Source organism: Felis catus, chromosome B3, assembly GCF_018350175.1.
Source record: "Felis catus isolate Fca126 chromosome B3, F.catus_Fca126_mat1.0, whole genome shotgun sequence".
NCBI classification, from domain to species: Eukaryota; Metazoa; Chordata; class Mammalia; order Carnivora; family Felidae; genus Felis; species Felis catus.
In genome coordinates this window covers 69,164,887-69,190,000 of record NC_058373.1, presented here as the reverse complement: position 1 = coordinate 69,190,000, position 25,114 = coordinate 69,164,887, and the positions used below count along the sequence as shown (strand labels likewise).

Genomic DNA, 25,114 nt, shown 5'->3' with positions numbered 1-25,114 from the left:
CGCCCACAATATTTTCAAGGGCACAGATTGCCGTGTAAGGATGTGGAAGCCAAGAACTTCGACTGAATGATGTCGCCGAATTCAGGACAGTTAGCTCTTCAGAAGTGGCACTTTTATGCCGGAGGGGAAATATAGAGAACTGAGCCTTTTCTTTTGGCTTTTGCGTAAAATTGTGGGTTTTTTTTTTCTTCTATCTCTAGGGGACTCATTCTCTCAGTTCCGCTTTGTCGAGGAGAAGGAGTGGGATGGTGAAGCGTCGTGTCCAAAACAGGTAAGATGGTTTGTCTCGAATGCGGGTTGGCTCTGCTCAAGGCTGGAGACTAACATCCTTACATTATTGTTGAGATAGAGTCTCCGTGTAGAAAAGAGTAGTCATTCATGTACAGTTTAGTCTCCATTACAGAAACCGTTCAGAAAATGTCTGGGAAGCTTAAATTATACAGGTCTTTGAAGCTAGAGTTCACCTTTACACCTGGCCATCTGTGTGAATTCCTCACATAGACTGGGCTGCAAGGTAGTGAGTTTATAGTCATGATTTTTGTGTGGATTGCTCTGCCGTTGGGCCTCTCTTCTTTCCCTTTCTGTGAAACTTCCCCTTGGAGTTGAAAAGTAATTTTTTCCCCCTCATACTGCTTTTGGTATCAGGTGAAAAAAAATCCTCAAGTTTATAGCTTTAGATAACTCTTTATCTGTAATTAGAAGAATAAAGCTATAAAAATAAGGACAAATATCACAGAAGGCTTTCAGCGAATCCAGAAAGGCCAACCACTTCATTCGCTTTGTGTTCGTGCCATACTTCCATCCCAAGGAGTTTCGATTCTTTTCCAAGTGGGATTTGACTGATTGTTTCCATATGAGAGATGACAGGTGTTCTTACCCTTTTACAAAGCGCAGAGAATGAGTGGTGGCTTGTCATGGGCTCCCTGACTCCATGGCTAGGGCATGCTGTCTGATACAATGATTAGACAATCTGTCCACAGCTTCAGGCAGGTGGCTGAATAGCAGACCTGAAGCCCAAGGGTCGGGCACCCTCCTCCCCATTCTGCTATTAGCTCCGCACACACGCACACTGTAAGTGGTTCATTTTACCTCTGGACTGGTGTGATGTCTACTTGTTTGGGATGAGCACTGATTTACCACACTGTGCGGCGGGGGGTGTTACTTACAAAGTGACTGCCTGTCACTTTACATAGGGCATGTATTACCCCATGGAGAAAGTAGGGAATTAAAAATATTGTCTGCTAGAGTCTGTGTGGGCAGATGCCTGAGGTGCAGTTTAGCATTCTAGGACAAATTGCAAACAGATAACCTCTCACATTTCAACTCCTTTCGGGCCGTGTTGACTCTCAGAGAAGGTTTCAGTTATCCCGAGGGTTTCAAATAATCATAAAGTTCTTCATTCATCAGAACACTGAGAACTTGCTCTTTACTAGATATTTTATTAGATGCAGCCTGTTCAAAGATGAACCAGACAGAGACCATGCTCGTGCATTGCCCGTAGCACGGTGGCTGACCTAAAGTAGATGATCAGCAAATATTTTTGTAATGAATGAAAAAGCGTGACATAAAATAAGTGGGGTCATCAGTGAATGAAGATAATACTGTGGGGACCACTTTGGGCTGGCAGGGATGGAGAGTAGCACCCGGGGAAAGAGATTGTTTGCTGTGTCTCGGCAGAGGAGTGTGATTCTGGGGGGTCCTGTCAAGGGAGGAGAGCTGAAAGACCGGCCGTGCTGAGAGGATGTCATTGGGGTGCAGTGTTCCCAGAGGAGGGGGCTTCAGGGGTTGTCCTGGGCCAGTTAGTACCAGCAGTTTGATCTTCATTTTCTTCTGGGGGGAAGTTTAGCATGTGGGTAAGAGCACAGACCTTGGAGAGACATGCCTGAAGGTGGGTGTATCTTAGTTCTAGGACTTGGGCTGACTTGTTTCCTTCTCTTGTGTTCTCATCTGTAAAATGGAACTAATAATAGGATATAACTTGGGGTTATAATGATGGTTTATTTCTATCATCTTCTTTTTCTAAAAGGTCATTTGTAATCATCACCTGATATATATGTAATTTTTTGTTTGCTGACAGAATTCGGCATTTTATGTGGACTGTGAGTCATTGGTTCGCGCCCTTCAAGAACTGCCTCTCTCGCTCCGACTCAATGTCGCTGCTGAATTGGTCCAGGTAAAAACCCCGATAGCATCTTCCAGCCAGTGTGGGTTAGGGCAGCAGAAGAAAAAAACGAGTGAAAAATATCCCTCTGCAGAATGTCTCACAGTGAGCTTTTCCTTTCGTAAACCTGAGGGTTTTGTATCAAGGTAGCATTTTGAAAAGTTTTAAGGGAGAATGAAGTAATTTTTAGGGTTTTTTTCTTTTCTTTTCTTTCTTTTTTTTTTTTTTTTTTTTTACATTTTACATTTGAAACATTTTGAAGGATCAAAGGTAATGGAACGTAATGAAATGTAAAAAGATAAAGTCTAGCTGGTATTTTACTCACAAACTTATATGCCAGACTCTTTGTTAGCACTAAGGGGTGATCAGACAGACATGGTTCGTGCTCTTTGGAGCTTAATCTGTTGGGAAATTGGAGTATCAATCAAGTGACCCAATTGTGTTAAGTCCTACGAAGGAGAGGCCTAGTGTGCTGTGAGCATACATAATAACGAACCCGATCTACTTTGGTGTGCTTAAGAAAGCCTTTCCTGCAGGAGTGTCCGATTAGCTGAGATCCAAAGTAGAACAACGTCTGAGTTGGAATTTAAAGAAGAGTGACCCAACCGGATCTACCTTGGCAATACTCATAATGATAATAGCAAGGGCCATTCTGGCTGCAGGATAGTGGAGAGTGGACTAGGGGAATAGGCAGAAGTGTCTGGTAAATGTGTGCATGCAGGCACGTGGTGGAGGAGAGTGGAGGAGGGGAAGCAAAACAGGAGGCCGCTGCACGGGTCCCGTGGGATCCCTGTGTGATCGTGGTTGGGGCTAGGGTGATGATGGTGGAGGTGACAGAGAGCTTGACTTTACTTTTGAGCACCTGCAGGTAAAACTGGCAGGACTTGGTCAAGTACTGGAAATGGAGAGCAAGCGAAGAATTGTTCTAGGCTTTCCATCTTGTGCACCTAGGCGGTGGGGCAGCATCAGGAAAGGCAAGGTTGGGACATTACGGGTTTGTGCCTCTGAGATAGCAAAGTGCAAACAGTAGTTGGATAGAGAAATTGATGGTGCAGAATTAAGGGCTCAAAACATAAATGTAGGCGACACCAGCGTAAGACAGCAGTTGAATAATGAACTGAGACGAGGAGGCCCAGTGGATGAGACTACAGGAACTTGAAAATGTTAATTGTGGCTCTACTGAATTTTTTAAAAAGCGAAACCCTGAGCAGTCCTAATTGTAAATAGAATCCCGGCAACTAAAATGATCAGCTTCATTCTGCACCTGAATGTGATGCTACGCTGGAGCAGATGCACAAATTGGTTACCCACGCGGGTTGAATTCAGGGCTGGAGGACAGTTAAGGGCAGGGCAGAGAAGTAGAGAGGACGGCATTTGCCTCTAAGGGGGACTCGCCATAGAGCTTTAGAAGTGTTTGGGGTTTTCTTACGGGTTGGGAAACCACTGCTGTCTCTGCTGGGTGTCCAGAGATGTTCCAAGTCCCGCCATGCATCGTTGGGTCCCCCAGAATGAGAAATGGTTGTTAGCACTACACATGAGGGTAGCACTGAGATAGATGAAGGTGATGGGGCCTCAGGACTTAGGGAGAAACAGGAAGCGCTGTGAGCATTTGAAAGTGAGGATGTCGTATCAGTGGCAGGCCTTAGAAGAAAGGTATAAAACAATCACAGGAACTTTGAAAACCTGGGTCCTAGTTTTAAATCTCACCCCCACCCCACCCAGTGATGTAGAGCAAACTGTGTTTGCACATTTGAATTACTGGGGGAGTTAAAAAAGCAACACCAGACACCCAGTCCAGAACAAATTCAATGACTCCAGGATTATAATGAAAGACCACATCCCAGCTTTATCTTGCACACTGAGAATGATGGATGAATATTTATGTGTCAAGCCATACTGCTCTGAAAGCCCTGAGGGGTCATTAGCAAGCTGGATCTGCTCAGAATGCTTAAATGCAGGGACAGGTCTTCCAACAGTAGTTGAACCTCATTCTCCATCTACCCACCCTGCTGCCATGCTGGTCACCCCATGCCTCCCCGCCTCCCCACCAGAACAGAGCTTCTCAGTCTTCACTCCACATTACAGTCCCCTGAAGAGTTAACTTTTGTTAAGTCATTACAGAAAAGTGCTCGCATAAGTATGTATAACCATGGAGTCTGTATCCAGAGCAAGAATCAGAATATTGTCAGCACCCCAGAAGCCGCCCCTCCCTCGAGTCACTACTGCCCTAAAAACTACTATCCTGATTCCTAATACTAAAGATTAGTTTTGCCCATTTTTGTACTTTTTACGAATGTAATCAAGTATGTTTTCTTTCCTGTCTGGCATTTTTTACTCAAATGTTAGCAAGCATCCCTCTTATCTTGGGGAGCTTCTCCCTTCACCTTTCTTATTCACACATTGATTGGCTGATTGCTTCTCGGTGCCTTTTACAGATGTTTATGTCCTCACAGATGGAAGTATACATACATTCATATAGACCTGTGGTGCTGCCATTTCTCAGGGCAGTTATAGAAAGACATGGCCCTTTTGATTTCAACTCTGAGTTAACACACAGCTGAGGTGGGGCAGAGGGGGAGGCCCAGCCCTGTTGTGTTTCATTGAGGTCTCTCTCCCATGTTTTAGCCCCCATCAGTAAGGAAGGGTGCTGGGGCAGGGCCTGAATTCAAGACCCTTTGTGGACTTGCTGTCTGGATAGAATTAGCCATTGCCCAAAGTTTGGCTTCCTTTGTTTTTACTTAAGCAAATGTGGCAGGACTCAAGATTTTTTTTAACTCTTTATGCTTCTCTTTCAGACCACTCTTCCTTTAGAGCTTCCTCAGGTGAAACCAAAGAGAAATGATGAAGGCAAGGGACGAGGGATGCAGTTAAAAGGGCCCTTGGGGCCTGGAGGAAGGGGGTCTGCTGAGCTGAAGTCTGTTGCTGCTGGCTGCCCCATGTACCTGGGTAAAGATAGCCCAGGTCCCACGAAGGGTTCCCGGGAACCCACTGGCCCACTGCAGTCAGCAGCAGGCCCCTTGGAGGAAGAGTTAGATCTGCTGCTGAGTTTAGATGCACCTATAAAAGAGGGAGAGAACATCTTACCAGACCAGACATCTCAGGACCGAGGATCTGAGAAAGATGGGGAGGTGGCCCCAGAAGAAAAAGGTATGGCTTCCATTTGATTCCCTATCCCTCTTCCTGTTTTTCTGCAAACAGCCCCACCTGCGTCCCATCCATACACATCTCCATCAGCGTCTGACATCGATCTGCTGTGGTCCATGGACATCTATTTCTGTGCTCACATCCCCACTTCCCCCTGAGCTGACCTTTCTGACACCCTTCCTCCCACTCGATACACCCGGCTTCCAAAGCTGCTACCTGCCTGACTGCAATATTAAACCCGGGGCTGCAGATTGAACTCGAGCTATAAAAAGGCATTAAGCTTCTCCTGGTCCTCAGCTGTGCATCAGCAGGCCTTTTAATCGACTATCTGAACAGGCCAGTTAACCAACTCTCCAGACTTGCTTGCTGTTTCGATCTTATTTTTTACAAAAGAGCACTCCCTCCCTTGTGTGCGCTCTGCGAGACAGTGGCCCATCTGATAGGGAGAGGCCGAGGGTGACTGCTGCATCCACACACTGCCTTTGAGAACCTTTGAAGACTTTCCAGGAGTGCTACAATAGTCAAAAGAAAACTGAGCTGTTGGTCTTTTTTAAGAAACTAGTGAACGGTAAAAGGCAACTTCAGAATAACTAGAGGGGCAAATCTCTACCCCATTTATTGTGAGGATATTACTGTAACTGATTGAATAACAGAACGTTTCCCCTTGTTGTAAGCAAACAGGTAGGGCTGACTTCTGTCATGGAACAAGCCCCAAGGCAGCCTTAACCCTCACTCTGGGGACCAACGTGCAGTTGTTAACACTGCTTTTATTTCCCCAGCTCCTGCAGAGCCCTCTGTGGTGGAAGAAAAGAACGTGGAACCGGAGCAAGCAAGTACATCAAAAACTGTTACCGAGGAAGAGCTCGAAGACTGGTTGGACAGCATGATTTCCTAACGTATAGAAAGAAAAATGAAAAAAAGTGCCTGAAGCAAATTTTGGTGGCCTTGTCAGCAAGGGCGGGCCCAAGACTGTCCTTCCAGAACAGCTGGTTTACAAGCATGCCCCACGCCAGTGCGTTCTGTCAACACTTGCCGCGGTACAGCCTACCTCTGTGTTCCACAACATGAGACTATATCTTTAAGAGGCTCCTTGCATTTGTTCTCTGGCTTAGTGATCTAGTAGATCCCTTAAGGGCAGGGGATGTTAGGGCTCTTGTTTCCAGCCTCCTTCCTTTCAATGTTTACGGCAGAGCAGGTGCTGCTGATAGACACAAGCAACAAGGCATGCATTTGGCCCAAATAAATGAACGCTGGTGTGTGGACTTCCTTTCTTTCTTGGGTGGGGTTTTAGGCCATTTGTGTCATGTCCCTTTTCCCAGCTGTCACAGTGCGGCTGCAGAGTCAGCCACAAGAGGGGCAACGCAAGACGCCAACACCAGAGAGTGGGGTGTATTACTTTATTGCAGTGGGCACTTCCTTTTATTTAAGGAGATTCACCTAAACACAGCAGCTCCACTACTTACAAGGGGACCAGAAAGCAGTACTCAATTTGGCATAAGATTGAACTTTTTCTGAATTTTCAGTACAGTACTTCTAATAACAGCAGTTGACAAGCTGTTACTGGAAAAAAAAAATTATATGAATAACCTTCAAGTGCAGTTTCATAAAGACAGAAGATCACAACTAATTAATGGAACTATGTCCATCTGGGACATAAACATAAAAAATTTGCATAGCTATATCTAAAGAGATTTTTAAGGCACTTAATCGATATTTCAGTGTCGACAAAGTGTGGGTTTTTTTTTTTTTTCTATTTCTGTAACTGCTTAAAGCTTTTCAAGCTGATTCTGAATACATTCACTAGCAAGTACCATGGGAGAAATTTGCAGTTAAAATGATGTTTTTTGTAGTTCAGATCATGAGTCACTAGTGGATACTGTCACGTGACATTCAAGTGCGTAAAATTTCAGGTACAGTGTGTTGAAGACTTCTTATTTCTAGTCCTTTCCTCAATGACTGCCATTGTGACAAACTAGTTCCATTACAACTGAAAAACTTGAAGGTATTCAATTACAGTTCCCTTGCTTCTTTGCCCTCTTTTAACATTTTGAGAGGTTGTCTCCCACAGGGCTATGTCCATTAGGCACAAAAAGCCAAATCAATTCCACGATCTCACATATTTTTAACACTTTCTCATAAGGGAGGCATTTAGAATATGTCACATTTCAATTATTTTGCAGAACTGTAAAAGGATTTATTCCACTGGAAGTTGTCCAGAACTGTGGAGTTTCTTTCTGATTTATCCAAGCTGATCTTCATATTGTTTCCGAAAGCAGTCACCAGCTGGGAAGAAATCCCAACACCTTTCTTGGTACATCTTCCAGACATAAGATTCCTGAAACAATGGGAACAAAGGGTACTTCTTTTGAAACCACAGTAAGCTAAAACCTGCGTTGTTTTTACTCTGTAGGTATCCCTTTGGGAGTGGTGAGGGGGTTTCATTTATATGAGGCCCAACTAGAACCTTCTTCCTTGCTCTGTTCCCAGCCTAGACTATTTTGAGAGCAAAAAGTCATTCCCTACCCGACTCCTCCTTCCTTTCCCCGCAAAACTCACAACACTGAACACCATGCAATGATTGCCAGTAAATTGCTTAAAGATCTAGAAATAAGCTCATTCTATGCCACTGGTACTTGGTAGTAGGCAGAATAATGCATAGTGAGGGGACAGTGAGTGCTAGCTCGGGCAGACACCTGGGGCACTGAAGGCAGATCCAGAACCAAGTGCCTCACAAGTGTGTGAGCTGTGAAGTTGTCCTACAACCCTGATGATGTTGGGATACTTGATAACCTACCTTCTCTTCCCTTGTTCTCTATCTTTGCATTTCTTTCTCCTACTTAGTCACCGAATCCCTTTTGACACATACTTTCACTCATACTATCCACACCTCCACATTCCCTGCGTCACCCACACATGAGGTGGTTATCTTTCTCAGGCTGTCTCTCACACCATTTTACTCTCTTTGTTAAGTCGCCCACTCAGCTTCTCCTTGTCTTTTTCTCTGTAATGTTCTCCCCACCTCCAGCTATTCTACTCTGAAGCAGTAACCATAAGGGTTTAGAAAATGTCAGTGTTAGCTGGGAAGGATAACCAGGAAGTCTTTAGGAATAGATGGGAGTTGCCTTAGGATGTGGGGTTTCTCAGGTCACAAAGAGATGGCGAAATAACACAGAGGAAGAACGCATATGAGACACTAAGGGAATCATCGGTCTACTTCAGACGTTCGATGCTCTGGTGAGTCTCAAGGCTTCCGAAAAGGAAACTCAATGCAGGGCTATGATTTTTTTTTAAATCAAAAAATTATTTTATTATTTCTTTTGTTTTAAGCTCATGCCATTTTCTTTTTGTTGTTATTACAAAAGCAATTTAAATCATGACCCAAAGCCAGAAAACGTAGCCAAACAAAAAAACCAACACTCATAACCCACCAGCCAGAGAGACAAGCATTGCTAACACTTCTGTGACAAGACTTTCAGACCATTTTCCTCACTGGCTATGAGTTCAGGTAGCGGGGGAAGAGTGGTGTTTTGTCACATGTTTTCTAATCCAACGTAATATATTTAGTCAATCTAAGTGCAGAAAACTCTAGACTGCAGGGCTATGGTTCTTAAGATATTTTATTTCTCACCTGACCCGTGTGTTCTGTTTCATCTTTGTTAATCAGATACATCAGGAAGAACCTGGAACAAGAGAAAAAAGGTATAAGTGAGAAAAAGACATTACTTTGGTTACTCTTTTTGTGAGAAATTCTTTTGTCCCTAAACCTTGAGCTAAGACAACTTATGAGGAAGCATTTTGGCTATCTTTTTAAAAAGCCCTAAACAACCAAATGGTGACTAAAACGCTCTTAATAGGTGAACATAAAACTGAAATTATGTGTGTGCATCTCAAGGATAGGTCATGGAAAAGGTGGGAAGTATTTAACCTCCTAAAGTTGCTGCGACTCTTCCAGAAATAGTTTTGTTTGTATTATGGATACCAGAGAAAAGTCCACGTAGTCTCACTTGTTCTAACTGTGATGGGTCTGAGGTTTGGGTCTGTTCTTCTGGAACACACAAGTATCCATGGAGGCGGGGGCTGATCATTCAGCTCACATTGCATGATCTCAGAGACCACTTCCAAACGAGCCAGTCTCTTGCCCTCTGAGTATAGGACTGTGAGGCTGGAGGTGGGGAGAACCCGGGCCCCAGATTTCACATCCTTTGGGGTGTCCTTAGGGTTACAGCTTCAGAAGCTATGAACAGATTTGGTTCCTTCCTCCCTTTTACTTGATCAGACGAAGAAGAAGGTATGGCCAGTAGCTCTATGAGGTCTGATACCCGGGCATGTAGGACATTACTCCTTTCCTCGCACATTTATTGGACAAAGCACTGTTTTTAGGGGGAGTTTCAAACATGAATAAGGGGGTTCTCTCAAGCTTGCTGCTAGAGCTGCACAGAGCCAGAAGGGACATTGTTACAATACATAGTGCTCTGGGAAGACGTACAAGCGGGCCGCATAGCACCATTTGACATTCCTCTATTCACGAGTCCTCACAAATGCTCCCCTTTTATAGAAGGACATCCATCCCAGTCACCTCCATTGAGATGAAAACTCTCTGAGAATTAACAATCATGAATACTCACGACTTGAAGGGTATGCTAAAGTTTTTTTAGTTTTTGTTCTCGTTAGGATTTTTTTAAATTTGTGTTTTCGTCTTGAACTCACATTCTAGGGGGAAAAATATGTCTTTGCTACTTCTCTTTAACAATAACACCTGTCCCAAAGGCTAGGGCTGTTCCATCGTAAAGAGAGGTTAGTTTTTCCTCAACAATAAGAAGAGCTAAGAAGAGCTAAGCCAGGGAGCCGCTTTTTTTCTTTTCTTGAAAATGATCACGGAGAGAAGCTGTGTTGTCAGGTACTCTATATTCTCTAAGGTACAGGATTCGTACACAGTGCATGGCACACAACAGGCTCTGAATAACTTGTTCTTGAGTGAATGCTCTACCTCAGAACAAGTACATACTCACTGGAGCTTCCAGGGGGCCAAGCTCTAGGTGCTGGGACACCCACACCCACAACTATCCCATGCTTGCAGAGCTCGTATGTTCAAGGAGAGGACGGGCAGGGTGAGGCCTGCAAACTGACCATGGAATCCGGCAACACGCAGGGCGCCGACCGCCCTGATGGAGGCCCCTGTGGCGTGGTGGGGAGGAAGGCCTGACCAGAATGGGATCACCAGAGAATGGGAAGAGAAAAAACGGAGGCGGTAAACACAGACATTTTAAGTTTTGCTGGAAAGGAAAGAAAGAAGCAGGGCACTAATAGCTGGAAGTAAAAGTAGGGCGGTGGCCTTTCTGCTTTGTTTAGGATTTTCAAAGAGAACGCATGTATGGTGATAGGGAAAGTCCAGTAGAGAAAGAGAAATGGCTGTAGTGATGTATGGGGTCTGATCGTGGGTGGAGGGGCTGACCGTGGCTATCAGTAGGAACGGCCCACAGCCCCCATCTGTCAACACCAGGGAGAGGCAGAGAATAGGGACAGAGGTGCAGGCTCTTGGGGGCTCCTTGAAATTTTTTCCTAATCACCTCTCCTTTTTTAGAGGAATAGGCAGAAATGGCACCCACAGAGGTGACACTGAGGACACAACTGTTTATTTTAATCTGCCACTCCTTCCCCCGGCCACTGGCCCCTCCGTTGACCAAGGGTACTCACAAATAGTTGGCTAAGTTGTGCTCCTGTAAGGTGTGTGTTTCAAAACCATGAGGGGTCGTGTCAAAGTAATCATTGCCAATCCCGCAGATGAAACATTTAGTCTAAGAAGAATAAGAGAAGCAGTGAAGGCATTAGCAAACATGACATTACAGGTGGGCAGAAAGAAAGGGGTGATGATCTCTGACTGAACTGATAACCAATGAAGGATACTTCTCTCCTTAATGTGTCGGGCTATTAGTCGTCTACTTCACAGGGTCCCATACCTAGCTCCTTGCTAGCTGAGGATGCTTGCTCCTGCCCAAGCAGGGGACGTGGTGAAGGCACCAGGGTGGCAGGCTGGGGATGGATAGGGTAGGGTGTAGAGCAGTGAGGGTGGCACAGAAGAAATGCCCAGAGCTGGCAGACAGGTGCAGGGAGGGAACAGGGCAGGGAAGGCAGACAAAACTTTATTGGTAATTTGCCTAAATTTGTCTGGCCCTTGGTAATAGCAGACCCTATTATTTAAAAAGTCCCTTTACGGGGCACCTGGGTGGCTCGGTTGAGGGTCCGGCTTCGGCTCAGGTCATTATCTTGTGGTTTGTGAGTTCAAGCCCCACATTGGGCTCACTGCTGTCAGCTCAGAGCCCACTTCAGATCCTCTGTCCCCTCTTTCTGCCCCTCCCCATCTTGCACTCTCTCAAAAATAAAGGGTTTTTTTTTTAATGTTTTACTATAAGCTACAAAAATAGAGTTGGAACTAGTCGAACATTACCTCCATATCTTCTCGCACCTGTTCCTGCTGGTCTCTTAGCTCTCCAAAAGCATCAATAATAAGACCTGGTATTTTAAATACAAAGACAGATAAAATGTTTAGAATACTCTGTTTAGTGGCTCAGGGCAGTGGTTCAATTGTTGAGGCCACAGTGTTTTGAAAAAAAGTGAATTATCAAGGCTGATTAAAGCAAAATCAGAAAAAATAGTTGTGTTTTCAAGTATTGCATCCAGGCTAACCATTTCTCATTGTTCCTCTTCCTCCACCTTGCTGCAGTATTGGATGCTAACCACGGACTTCGTGACCCACTTGGCTCTCCCCTAGTCCTTCCTGTTCTATGTTGCTTGGCCATTCCGTTTCCAGTCCTGTGGGCTCTTCCTCTTCTCTAGCCCCTTAGGCAGTGACGTAGATCAGGATTCCTCTTCAGGTTCTTTGCTTCTGCTTCCGGAGCATCTCCTCTCCACTCACATCTTTGATCACCACCACCAGCACTGATGTATCCCATTTGTACTGTTGCATTCGTGTTTATTTTCTGTGTGCTTATTATTCATTATTTCTATACTATTCCATTCCTGACAGGTCTCTTGAAAGACTTACTACCGTTACCCGCTTATTAGCCCTCAACACCCGCATGTTTATAGGTACCTCAACTTGGTGTGACTCCAACTAAATTCATCATCTTCCTCTAATTCCTGACAAGTTGTTGACTACAATAGCAGTACCCCCTCCCCCCAAAAGATTAAAAAAAAAACCCAAAACAAACACATCACTCTCTCATAGCTCCTTTCTCTGCTCCTTCCCCACCCTAATGCCTGGGAAGAAAAATAAGGGCAGGAACCATGAGGCTGTGGGACAAGACTAGCCACAGAAGGGATCTAGGAAGCAGAAGGAGAAGGAAACGACCAGAGTGGGGGATAATAGGGGGGAGGGGGAGTCCTCCCGTGGCATTCTCAAGTTTCTTACGTCAGTGCCCGTATCTTTGGCTCTATGTACAGCCGAATCCTTGCATACAGGAGATAGTTAATAAATATTTACTGAATTAACAAGTAAATAAATGTCCAAACCTCTATACAAAATGTCACAGACACAGAGCAAGAAAGAACTAGATCTAATAAGCCCTGTTCATATTTAACTGGCAACCCTACCTTGAATGATGGCCAGCAAGATGACAATGACAAAGAAGAAGAACGTGATGTCAAAGACAATGCGGTACATTTCGTAAGGATCACCAGCAGGGTCTTCAATTTCGTCGCCAATGCCGCCTCCTGCTCTTACTCCCACATACATGTGGAATAGGTAACACTAGAGAAGAACAGTAGTGGCCATTCAGATAAGAGTCACGGAGCTCTGTCTTTAGCAAGATGGTCCAAACATTTACTGCGGGAGGCAGGACACAGCCCTCTCTGGTGATGTCAATATTCTGCTGCCAGCTGCTGTCCTCTGCACCCCCTGGTCAGTGTGGGGTGTCTAAAGGTGGAAAGACTGCGGGTACGTGTAGCCTTTAAAAGATTTTTTTTTAATGAGCAGATAATAAGTTTTGAACTATTTGACACCTGTAAGAGAATTCATGTAGGACACGTCTAAGTTAAAACAACTCTGGGCACTGATGAGCATGCTTTTGCCAGATGCTCATTTTCCCTCCTTTAAAGTTGCAGCCTCTGGAAAAGGCCTCCTCCTACTTCCACATCCTCTGTGCACCCAGGAGGGCAGGGATTCCTACAGCTTCTGAGAGAAGACGACTTCTGCTCCCGTGCTGCATGGGTCATCCAGGGCAGGGATCTGCATGCCGGATCCTAGAGCAGGGCGCTGCCCCCCCCCCCCCACCATCAGTCCTGCCTAGAGGGGTGAGGTTCAGAGGGAAAAGCATGGAGATAGATGCATGCTGGTCACAGTGGTGCTCTAGTGACTGTTACATTGCTGTCTGATAGGGGTACCTGCCCCAAGAAAGCATAGGGTGAGTCTTTGGCCAGAATGTTACCTATATTAAATGATCGCAAGCTAGGGTAGTTCAATGTCACCTGTCCCTGACACACAGTGTTTGCCTGAAATCTCATCATTAGGAACATCTACAGATGCAAGTGTCGCTCTGCCAGCTCCCCGGGAGCTGTGTTCTTCTTGCCCACTAGTGGCTGGCCTGACAGGAACCTTCTGCCCCACCAGCCTGCCACTCGAATTTTGTCAGACTATAGCGGCTGTTCTAGAAAAAAAAAAATCCCCTGGGGCTTCCGGAAATAAACTGGGCACCAGATTCATGGGACTACACCCCTAGATTTCCGAGACAAAGAACCAAAGTTTGACTTCCAAGAAATTTAGATGTGTGTCTGTCCACATTCAGATACAGGTAAGTCGCATCTTTACCACAAATGTAGGTGACAGAGACCCTCTGTGCAGTGTGCTCTTTCCACCTAGGTGTAGGTGAGTGCTCCCAAACCCTGTTTCCTTCCATCCCTCTGTCTTTCCTGGATACTTCTCCCTTTCAGAGATGTGGATTCTTCTCTAGTCTCTGTTGTCACTGTGACCCTCCAGTTCCTCCCTACCCAGGGAGGACAGTGACCAGCTGGCCTGCGGTGGGGGGGGGGGGGGGGTCTCACCGTCATCATGTCGTCACACTTCATATCAGGCTCATCGTCATCTTCACTTTTGTTGTAGAACTTGCGGAAGAAGTTGAAGGCCACCACGGTGTAGAGGTAAACCACCACGGCCAGGAGACCCACAGTCAGAACCAGCTGCGATCAGGAAAGAGACAGGAGAAAGGAGGTGGGTCTTCTCCACCCTCGGAGGTTCTTGGAGACCCCAAGGAAACAAGAAAGGGGACAGAGGAGGGGGTAGGAGCGAAGGTTGCTCTACTGCAGGTGGAGAAAACAGGCTATGGGGAGAAGACAGTAACCCTGAGGGCTTGTGGACTAAATTCACCACCTCCAGCATCTCAGAATGTGACTGAATTTGGAGGTCAGGCCCGTAAAGAGGTAAATGAGAACGAGGCATTTAGAATCAGCCCCACTCTGATCTAACTGGAGTTGTTACAAGAGGAGGACGTTAGGACACAAAGAGACAGCAGGAGCTGCAGGCACAGAGGGAAGAGCAAGTGACAAAGTAAGAGGCCGGCCAGGTGTATACTGAGGACAGAGGCCTCCGAGTCTACCCCCACCTTGATCTTAGACTCCCAGCCTCCAGAACGGAGAAAAGATAAACGTCCGTAGTTTCCTTCCATCCATTGTTTGGGCCACCGGCCTGGTTCTGTCACAGCAGCCCTGGCAGACACATACCTGGGGATGGGACTGGGCTAAATAATCTACGAAGGCAGTTAGTTTTTTACAGAGAGAGCAGGGAGCTGAGGCTTCACGATCTGGTTTCCACTCCAACGCTGCTTCTAAAGAAATTAAAGGTTGGGGCTCTCTCTCTGTCTCTCAAAAAATGAATAAACCTTAAAAAAATTTTTTAAATAAATTAAACATTCTTTGGACTGGTGGGTGTCCCTACATTACACGTTTTCATAAATAACCATGAGTGGAAAACTGTGATAGCTTTGAAGTTAGTATAAGAATTATTTATGATGGTTTAGCAAAGTGACATTTCTCATCATCAACAAATCTGCCTAAAACCTTTGCAGGGGCACAGGACATGCTTATTTCCAGGCTTCAGGAAGTACCACAAATGAGGACTAGGCAGGACCTGCTCATCTGGCCCATTTGACAGACTGGGGGCTGAGCCGGAGCTAGGAAGATCACAGTCTTTATGAATACAAGAAACATATTCAGAGGCTTCTTCGAATGGTGAATAGTAACTTACCAAACCTCAGACCGCAGACCTCACAGAACGCAGTTCGTTTTAGAAACAGAGAAAGAACCTGGGCTTTGCGCCAAGGAAGAAATGGGCTAGTTCTGCCACTTAGCAGCTGTGTGGTCTTGGGTGAGACACTCAGCCTCTCTAAACTTCAGTTCACTCATCTGTCAAGTGAACATAACATCTACCTTACAAGGTAGTTGTGAGCCTGTCATAGTACTTGGCTGATGGCACCCAAAGCTGGGCATGTTGTTTTGTTTGTTTTTTACAGTCTTGCCAGAGTTTATTCAGCAAGCCCATATAAAAAATTCATTGTTTCCCCTTTCCATTTAAGGTACAGTTTTGCGTAATGCCATTAAGCCAAATCAACAAAAACTGAAGTTTCAGTATCTGAAAAGGGGAAGAAACGAATTCTAAAAGAGCATATTGTAATACTGGCATTCCACAGATCACACTTTAGGAAACACTGCCTTTATAGGATCAAACTTCCCAAGACACACACGTAAAAATACACAATGGCCTTTCTCCCAGGAACCTATAGGGAAGCATTTAGCATGCTAAGCAAATACCTACATCACAGTCCGTCATTACCTCCCCAAACTTGAGTGGTTTGAATGCAGTGGCAAATTTCTATCTCTAGCTTTTCTCTGTTCTTTTTATCTTCAACTAAAACGAGAAACACTGACTGCTGCTAGTGCCAGAAACCTAGAAGAAACAAACCACCCTAATACTTGATGATCTAGCACCTTTTATCTTGCAGAAAATTTTTTGAGTATCGTTGACAATGAAACACTGGTTGCAGGTGTACAACATAGTGATTCGACATCTCTATTTGTTGTGCCATGCTCAACATAAATGTAGCTACCATCTGTCGCCAGGTAATGCTGTGACAATACCATTGACTACATTCCCTATCCTGAGCCTCTTATTACCACGGCTCATTCATCCCATAACTGGGAGCCTGGACGCACAACTCCCTTCCCTCTGGCAAACCACTGGTTCTCTGTATTTGTAGATCTGCTTCTATCACCTTTCACTGCAGAACAATTAAAGGTCAATTTGACTTTAGTTTTTTCTGGTTGGAATCCCTATTTTTTTTTAAGGCATACAAGATGATTTAATAGGTGTACACATTGTAAAATGATACAGCAATCAGGTTAATTAACATATCTGTCACCTTACACAGTTACCATTATTATATGTGGGGGGGGGAGGGTGGTGAGAACACTTCTGATCTACTGTCTTAGCAAATTTCAAGTATACGAGACAGTATTTTTAACTATAAGCACCATGTTTTATATTAGATCCCCCAAATGTATTTGTCTTATTAACTGAAAGTCTGTACTCTCTGAGCAACACTTCCATTTCCTCCAGCCCCTGGCAACCATCATTCTACTCTTTGGTTCTAGGAGTTCAATTTCCTTTGATTCCACATGTAAGTGAGATCATGCAGTATTTGTATTTCTGTGCCTAGCTTATCTGACTTAGCATTAATGCCATCAGGGTCCATCTATGTTGTTGTGAGTGCTATGGTTTCCTTTTTTTTTTTTTATGGCTGATTAATATGCCATTATGTATACATGCCACATTTTCTTTATCCTTTCGTCTATTGATGGACACTCCGGTTTTTTCCATATCTTGACTATTATGAATAATGCTTCAATGAACACGGAATGCAGATATCTCTTTGAGATAGTGATCTCATTTCCTTTGGCTATATACCCCTACGTAGGATTGGTGGATCATGGGGTAGCTCTTCATCTCATTTTTTGAGGAATTTTCGTATGGTTTTCCCACTGGCTGTACAAAGCTGGGCACATTTTAAGTTCATTCTTTTCTCCCTCTCCTACACAAAGGTTTAGAGACGTGAGGGAACTCCTGCCTCACTTAGGAAGTTGCACTTAATGAGGAATGAAATGCTAAAGAGTTTGAATTTGTTGACAGAAAGAGCCATTAGAGGATTTTAATCAAGGGAATGACCCTGACAGCACTGTAGAAGACAGACTAGACACTGATGAGACTGGACATAGCCATGACTATAGACAGGTATAGATATAGACATATATGTGTATATATATATATATGTAGAAGTCATTGCTTCATAGTCAGAAGCATGTATCAGAAGTGCCTGGGAAGTTTTCTAAATACATAGCCTACTTATCAATCCCCAGGGAATGTATCAGATTCATGGAGGAAAGGGTAAACCTAAAAAGAGTCTCCAAAGTGATTCTGAGATGCCCATCACCTGCTTTCCTCCCCCCTTTCCTGAACATTTGATTAAATGTTCAGGGTTTCTAAACCAAGGTCTTAGGGCTCTTAAGTGATGGCCACAAGTTTGCAAAAACAATCTAGTAGTTCACGTGTTTGGCCAAGAAATGTGTACTATACTCTATGACCCACAGTTGTACACTAGCAATACTACCTGTTGTTGGCTCCGTCCCCCCCCCAATCCGTATCGAGGCCCCTCCTGTTCTGCATCAGGATAAACCCAATACCTGTTTGCCGTTGTGAGTTACAGATGACAGAATAGTCCTCAGCGTCTTGAAGCCCATTGCAATGTCTAGCAGATGGGCAGCAAAGAAGAAGTTGTTGTAGTGGCCCAGGATCGACATGGTTGTATACCAGGCAAGGTAGAGAAAGGACTGTGGAAACAGAGGCAATTTAGTAACTTTTCAGGCATTCCGGCCTCATGATGGGCCCATTAAGCCCCCCCCCCCTTTTTTTTTTCCTCATCTTTGGGAACAGAGCGAGTGAAAGCCTGTCTGCCTTACACTACTGTTCCCCAGGTATGGTGAAGGCCCTCCATCTTTCATAAGCAATCACTGAATCTTTCTTGGCACCCCCTAGCGTGTTACCCGATGGCATCTAATGACATATCTGGCCCTGTGGCACAGAATCTCGTTTTTCCAGATGCCATACTCACATTATCGGTAAAAACAACTCCCAGCTTCCAGATATGGTACTTCATGTCGATGGAACTCAGCCTAAAGGGAGACAAGTAATTTTAAAACTTATAAATGTCAGAATGCAGTTAAGTGTTTAATAAGGGGAAAAATTCAGTTTTTTTCCTCTCAGGTTTAATAATCTAAATACAGCTCTGAGTTTTGCAAGCTGTATGTGTTCCCCATGAGACCAAGAATGGTTGAATCATACATCCTGAAATTTTAATTAGTCTTTCTCTTTCAGCTCTTTCAGGCATAAAAGCTGATAGGCCTTTCCATTTTTTAAGGCCTTGTTCTCCCAATATGTTAGAACCTAGAAGAAACTCCTAAGCCAGACCAGAGCCTGAGAGCACACAGACATTCTGCAGTTCCTTCCTCTGGCATGCAGAAGAGGGCTGGAACATCAAAGGATCCACTATGGCCAGACTTTGGATTTAAACTCCTAAGCTCTGTACCATGACACCAGAGAGGCCGCCTCTGCTTTGCTTTCTTCTACTGGGCTGAAATCAAGGGCATTTTTGTCCAAACCTAGGAGTTCAGCAATGCGTTCTGCTCCGTAGAGATCACCATACTTGTTAATCACCTAAAGAGAGAAGACAACAGGGTGGGTTTGGGCCACTCAACACCATCAGTGTTTGCTCTGGCCCCGAGGTCTTCAGAGCTTTGCTACACTCTGGGCTCTTTCAAGTGACTGATAAAGACATGATTCAAAATGCAACAGAAAAAAGTAAAATAAGACAAGATAACCCCCCCCCCCCCAGAGAAAACAGAAGTGACAGAGATAAGTGAAAAACGTTTTTTTCAAGCTGGTATCTTCTTGGAGCAGAGAAAGAAACTAGTATGCAGAAAGCAGTGATTGTATTAAGCTGTTTAGGGCAGCTGATTATAGCAATGGAGCCAAAACCTACATATGCTCACAAAAAACCCTTCTGTGACTTACTCTTTTTGAGATACCATCATAAAAACAACATCAAATTTATTCATGTTTGTAGATGAAGAACTTTTAAAAAAAAATTTTTTTAATGTTTCTTTATTTTTGGCAGAGAGAGAGACAGAGTGTGAGCAGGGGAGGGACAGAGAGAGAGAATCTGAAGTAGGCTCTAGGCTCCGAGCTGTCAACACAGAGCCTGATGCCGGGCTCAAAATCGTCAACTGTGAGATCATGACCTGAGCTGAAGTCAGATGCTTAACCGACTGAGCCACCCAGGCGCCCCTGTAGATGAAGAACTTAAAAAAACAAAACAACAACAAAAAAACCCCCTACATTTCTTTGGTGGTCATGGAACTCTCCCCATCCCTACCCCCCACTCCCAACTGACAAGGCCTACCTTTCTCTTTACAAACTTGTCCCAGTAGTTATTAGGAAAAGATCTGAAAAACAGAATAAAAAAGGGAGATTCTTAACATCAAGGCAAGCACATCAAGAAGCTTTGCAACCTGTGTCTGGATCTAGGATCTCCTTGGGTTTTGTCCTGCTCATTCGAGAATTCAGACTGATTGAAAGAGTCCCCACAGGTCTGATTTATGGTTTTGCTTCTTTGTGTTGACTTCTGGAATACTGGAGAGCCACTCTGCATTTTCTACTTCAAAAGTATGGTAAAGAGCCAGAAATTGTGGCATCGGACTAGACAGAAGCAGATCCATGTCTCCCGATCCCAGTATAACTGCAAACAAAAGCCTATAGGAAAACACATGCATTCAACCTTCCTTCACTGAGTGCCTAACTTCATGTTGGTACCTGGGGTAGCTGATAGGGATATAGTGGTGGAAAGTGTAGACGAGGTCCCTAACTTCATGAAGTTTCCAGTATGGGAATCATCTTTTGTTCATGTATGTGGGGTTTTTCTTAACCAGAGCGCTCATCCACTCTATTTTCCATTCCCATATAACTCCTGTGGGGTCTGCTTTTCTCAGGGAATTAGACCCCTCTTGTCTTTTGGATGTGGTCCCCTCTACCATACCATCCCTAACCCCTCAGAGGCAATTTCTGCCCTGAGCCTAGGAACTCATACCAGCTCCACTGCAAATTGTCATTGTTCAAATTAAGGAAGGACTGTCACTTTTGGGTACGTTGGCAAAAACCATTTAAGATACTTTTCTCCTTTCCATCCTGAAATCGATCTTTCCTGGGAGAGTTCACTGTGAGTCTAGATTGCAGCCAAAGAACCTCTGACCCTTGGTGCAGGCATTCTTACTTCTGTTGTCCTTAATTTGAGTCATTCTTATCGCCTGTGGAACATAACAGTCTCTTATTTTATAAAGACCACCCAAGCTGGTGATAAGGAAGTGAGGACATCCCTCTCTTCGTGGGCCTTTGAGAAGAACAACTGTGAGCAAATGCCACTTCTCCCTCAACAAACAAGCTGACAATCTTTAAACATTGTTTTTTTGTAGGGAGGGGGGAGAGGGGAAGCAAAAGCAATTTCTTTGTTTCAAACATCCAAATGCCACTTAAAAGCAAAAACAGATGCTGGGGTTACAAAGTAAACTGGTAATAGGTTTTATCTCTGGAGGAATGCAAGTGATTATTTTGATTTTCTTCTTTGTACATTTTTCTACTTGATTTTTTTCACGTATTACATTTAGAGCCTAAAATAAGCAAAGCAAATAAAAATCAATCCAGGCTTCCTCTGTCCACACCAGTATCTCCTTTCTCTTAAATCCTTTATCCAAATGGATAACATACATCTTGGCCTTGGTCACATTTGGTCCTTAACATACAACTTGGCCTTGGTCATATTTGGTCCTAAGGGTAAAATTCCACAGGTGATGCCACAGAGATGCTGACTGAAGGTTCCAGGCAAGACCATTTCACAGACATGATCTTACCTTGGTTTGGGTATTCTTGTCCCCTGACTAGGTATGTAAGCTCCTTGAAGGTAGAAACCATAGTTTTACTTGATAATATACGTATTTTTAAATAATATCCTTTACTTAAAATCTGAGGTAGATGGGGGCGCCTGGGTGGCTCAGTTGGTTAAGCATCTGACTTCAGCTCAGGTCATGATCTCGCGGTTTGGTTCGTGAGTTTGAGCCCCATGTCAGGCTCTGTGCTGACAGCTTGGAGGCTACTTCGGATTCTGTGTCTCCCTCTCTCTCTGTCCCTCCCCTTCTCATACTGTCTCTCTCTCTCTCAAATAAACAAAAAAATTTTTAAAAATGTGAGGTAGATGACAGGGCCTTTAGAAGGGAAATGCATAAATAAGTGCTACTTCTATATATGAATGGTCAAAAAATAATACAAGATGCTCAACCTCTTTAGAAATCAAAAAAAATGCACAGTGAGATGCTATTACACACCTACTGAATTAGCAAAGTTATTTGAGTATCTTAACAAGTGTAGCAAAAAGGCAGAGAAGCAGGAACTCTCATACAGTGCTGGTTGGAATGTTAATCAAGACAAACATTTGCATACCTTACTATTCAGGAAATTCCTTTCCTGATTTCTATTCTAGAGAAACTCTTTTACTTGAGCATCGGGTATAAAAGTATTCATTGTCCCACTGTTTATAAGAGCCAGAGACTAGAAACAGTTGAAGCATCCGCTGTCAGGAAAATGTATAAATACGTGATACACACATGACAAGTACTTATATAATGGAAAATGCTACAGCTTTGAAAATGACCAAACTATGGCTACACACATCAACCTGGGCAAGCTCCAGATGCACTCCTGAATGAAAGATTTCAATGACAGTATAATGCATGTAGCATAATTCCCTTCACATAAAGTTCAAAATCAGTTGACATGAAACAATGGTTCGAGGGACACATACCTAAGAGGTAAACTATGTACTAAAGCACAAGAATGAGTATCACTGAAGCCAGGAGAGTAGTTAAGTGGGGGTTGGGGAGAATACGATCAGAGAGAACATCCCGGACTTTGAAGCTATCAGCAGCGCTCCATTTTTTAAAGTTTGTAGTTCATTAACAATATAAAAATAAAATAAGATAGCTCTCTTTGACATATAGTTAACTGTAAAAAGTAGGTTATGTGTATTGTGGTGCCATTACTGTGGAAACAAAGATTCATCCATCTAAAATTTTTAAAAATGCTATCTACACATTTCTCTACTCATGGGCATTGAAGCCACTTCAAATGAAAAAAAAAAATCAACAAATATCCTTGTTGGAACGTTTTAGTGTAATTGTCTTATTATCTCCTTAGATCCATTCATAGAAGCTGAACTGCCTTTTTACTGAGACTTTTAGGCCAAATCACCTGTGTCACATATACAAGCATTACTGATAACTGCAGAAAGCTGACCAAAGAATCACATTATTTAAGAGTATACAAAATTTCTGTGATGTGATGACAAAGGGTCAGAAATTAGGCCTCGTGTTTTCCTTTTTTTTTCTTTATTCGAGCTGACTGGCACAGACATGGAGCAGGGGACAGGCTTTTGATTTGCATGCTCACTTCTTTTCTTCCCCTTTCTAGAGACTATTTTAAAAAGCTCAGCTGGGCCTTTACAGAGCTGCCTCCCTCAGTGTGCCTGACCCTCTTTGGATAAGGAGCAATTTTCTTCTCCCAGGGTCAGAGTTGCTGTTTGCAAACATGCATATTTTAATTGGCACAGCTAAGGGTTTCAACAGTCCCCTCTGTTTACGTATCTCTTTTCCTTCAACACATTAATTTCTCTCCAAACTCTCATTTTCCCAGTTGGGAACACACTGGCATTACCTTCGCTAATGATGGCAGTCATTTTCTGAGCAGGTAGGGAGAGGCAATGACCAACAGCTTGATGCCTACCACGTGCCAGGTGTACTGTACCAAGCATGTGACATATACTCATTGATCCTCCCAGACTGCAGGAGGTCGTAGGTATTCTCATGGCTCCATTAATGAAGAGGAAATCAGGGTCTAAAAGGCTTCATTACCTTGCCCCTTTCACAGGCAACTAAGTTACAGAGCTGACCTGGTAACCTGCCTCTGCCTGTAGAATCAATGGTCTTTCCCATCAGAGTACTAATCACATACATGCCCATCAAGACAGGCTTAATGACACAGGTAGTAGCACCCCCAGCCAGATGGCTCTTTTTTAAATTATTTGAGAGACAGAGAGAGAGAGAGGCGCATAAGGAGAGAGACAATCCTAGGCAGGTTCCATGCTCAGTGTGAAGCCTGACATAGGGCTCCATCCCATGACCCTGGGATCATGACCTGAGCTGAAATCTAGAGTCAGACACTTAACCAACTGAGTCACCCAGGTGCCCCCTGATGGCCCTATTCTAACTGTCCAAGGAACTGCCTATCCATCGACATTGGAAGGAGCTCTAATACTATCCAGGCTACTTTTTTGAGACAACTTCAGAGTTGGTGCCGACGCAGGACTGCTGTGCAGCATGGGTGCTCTGGAAATGGATCAGATGATCTCAGAACCTCTGGGTCAGGGAAGCATTCTGTATGACTCGAACATGAAAACTACTTAACACTGTACTGGACCATCTGTTCTTAGTTAAATATGCTCATCACTCCCCGACAGTCTCCAGTCCCCCACTGAATGCATAGGGATACAACACCAGCGTTTGACAGGCAATGGGCTATTTACTAGGAAGGCGGTAGAGAAAACACGTCCTAGAAACCAAAAAAAAAAAAAAAAAAAAAAAGGCTTCTATTAATCAGTCTCCAAGGCTGGTTAAGAACATGCCATTCTGTTTACAGTACAGACGCCTTTCCCTTTTTGGGATGGAGGTGAGGGGACACTTACGGTGTGTTGATTACCAAGCGGTCCCACTGCCCCTTGATGTCATCTTCAGATGGCTGTTCAGTGATATACAGGCCATCGAACTCCAGCTTCCTGGCAATTTCTTTTTCTCTTTTGAACACCACCAAAGGGACCTACGAGTGGGAAGACACTGCTTACTCAATGCAGGCTTTCTAATTCAAGCACCCTCTCCCACTCCCAAATTAACCTTTCCCATTTGAGGGGGCAGTAATCTCTTATTTTTGAAGTTTATTGTTTTTAGTAATCTCTACACCCAACCTGGGGCTCAAACTCACAACTCTGAGATCAAGAGTCTCATGCTTTACCAACTGAGCCAGCCAGGCAGCCTGGGGGCAGTAATCTCTTTGTAGTAGGATGCTCAGGGTGCCTAGTTGTGGGTCCAAAGTCAAATCTCTTCTCACTCCTTTGGCTAATATGTTTCCTTCTCCAAAAATCTGGAGCCACCCTCATCTTGGGCCACCCTTTAAGGTTTGGGTTAAATAGCTTGTAGTAATACAAACTGGACTCCTTGACCCATCCTGGGGAGAAGGCCATATTTAGACCAGCCAAATGAGTTAGGTACCCTAGGACTCCTAGGCTGGAGTTGAAACATGACTTAGAAAGAAAATGAACTATTCTAGAATGGATTGCTCAGCCACAGAATACCATGGAATGTTCCAGCCCCCTTCAATGGCTAGGGTCATATTGACTTCATGGCGCTGACGTTTGGTTAATGAAACATGGGGGTTTGCTAGCAGGGATGAGAGGATTCACTGGGCTGTTATTGAAGTTTTCTTCCTGAGAGGAACACAGTTATTGGTTTCCTATTACCATTCCCCATTCTCTTACATTTGGAACTTTGATTTTAGCCTAGAGATGGTGGCATGGCTATGGTGGCCTACCACAGAAAAAAGTAGAAAAGGAGGGGGAA

The 25,114-nt window shown here is 44.1% G+C and overlaps 2 protein-coding genes across 2 annotated transcripts in view; one reads left to right on the top strand and one right to left on the bottom strand.

Annotated features, from left to right (window-relative positions):
* The window catches only part of AVEN (apoptosis and caspase activation inhibitor), a 199,527-nt gene extending 192,960 nt beyond the window's left edge, over positions 1-6,567 (top strand). The window contains exons 4-7 of the mRNA XM_006932680.3: positions 201-271; positions 2,078-2,173; positions 4,957-5,308; positions 6,085-6,567. Of these exons, the coding sequence (XP_006932742.3) occupies positions 201-271; positions 2,078-2,173; positions 4,957-5,308; positions 6,085-6,200 (635 nt within the window). The 3' untranslated portion in view covers positions 6,201-6,567. The remainder of the gene's footprint in view (positions 1-200; positions 272-2,077; positions 2,174-4,956; positions 5,309-6,084) is intronic.
* A 121-nt stretch (positions 6,568-6,688) lies between these two features.
* Positions 6,689-25,114, bottom strand: part of RYR3 (ryanodine receptor 3) — a 455,720-nt gene continuing 437,294 nt past the window's right edge. The window contains exons 95-105 of the mRNA XM_045059588.1: positions 24,187-24,317; positions 19,804-19,846; positions 18,931-19,058; positions 18,457-18,517; positions 18,029-18,175; positions 14,342-14,476; positions 12,896-13,052; positions 11,751-11,815; positions 11,000-11,100; positions 8,934-8,985; positions 6,689-7,640 (exon numbers count right to left, since the gene is read on the bottom strand). Of these exons, the coding sequence (XP_044915523.1) occupies positions 7,545-7,640; positions 8,934-8,985; positions 11,000-11,100; positions 11,751-11,815; positions 12,896-13,052; positions 14,342-14,476; positions 18,029-18,175; positions 18,457-18,517; positions 18,931-19,058; positions 19,804-19,846; positions 24,187-24,317 (1,116 nt within the window). The 3' untranslated portion in view covers positions 6,689-7,544. The remainder of the gene's footprint in view (positions 7,641-8,933; positions 8,986-10,999; positions 11,101-11,750; positions 11,816-12,895; positions 13,053-14,341; positions 14,477-18,028; positions 18,176-18,456; positions 18,518-18,930; positions 19,059-19,803; positions 19,847-24,186; positions 24,318-25,114) is intronic.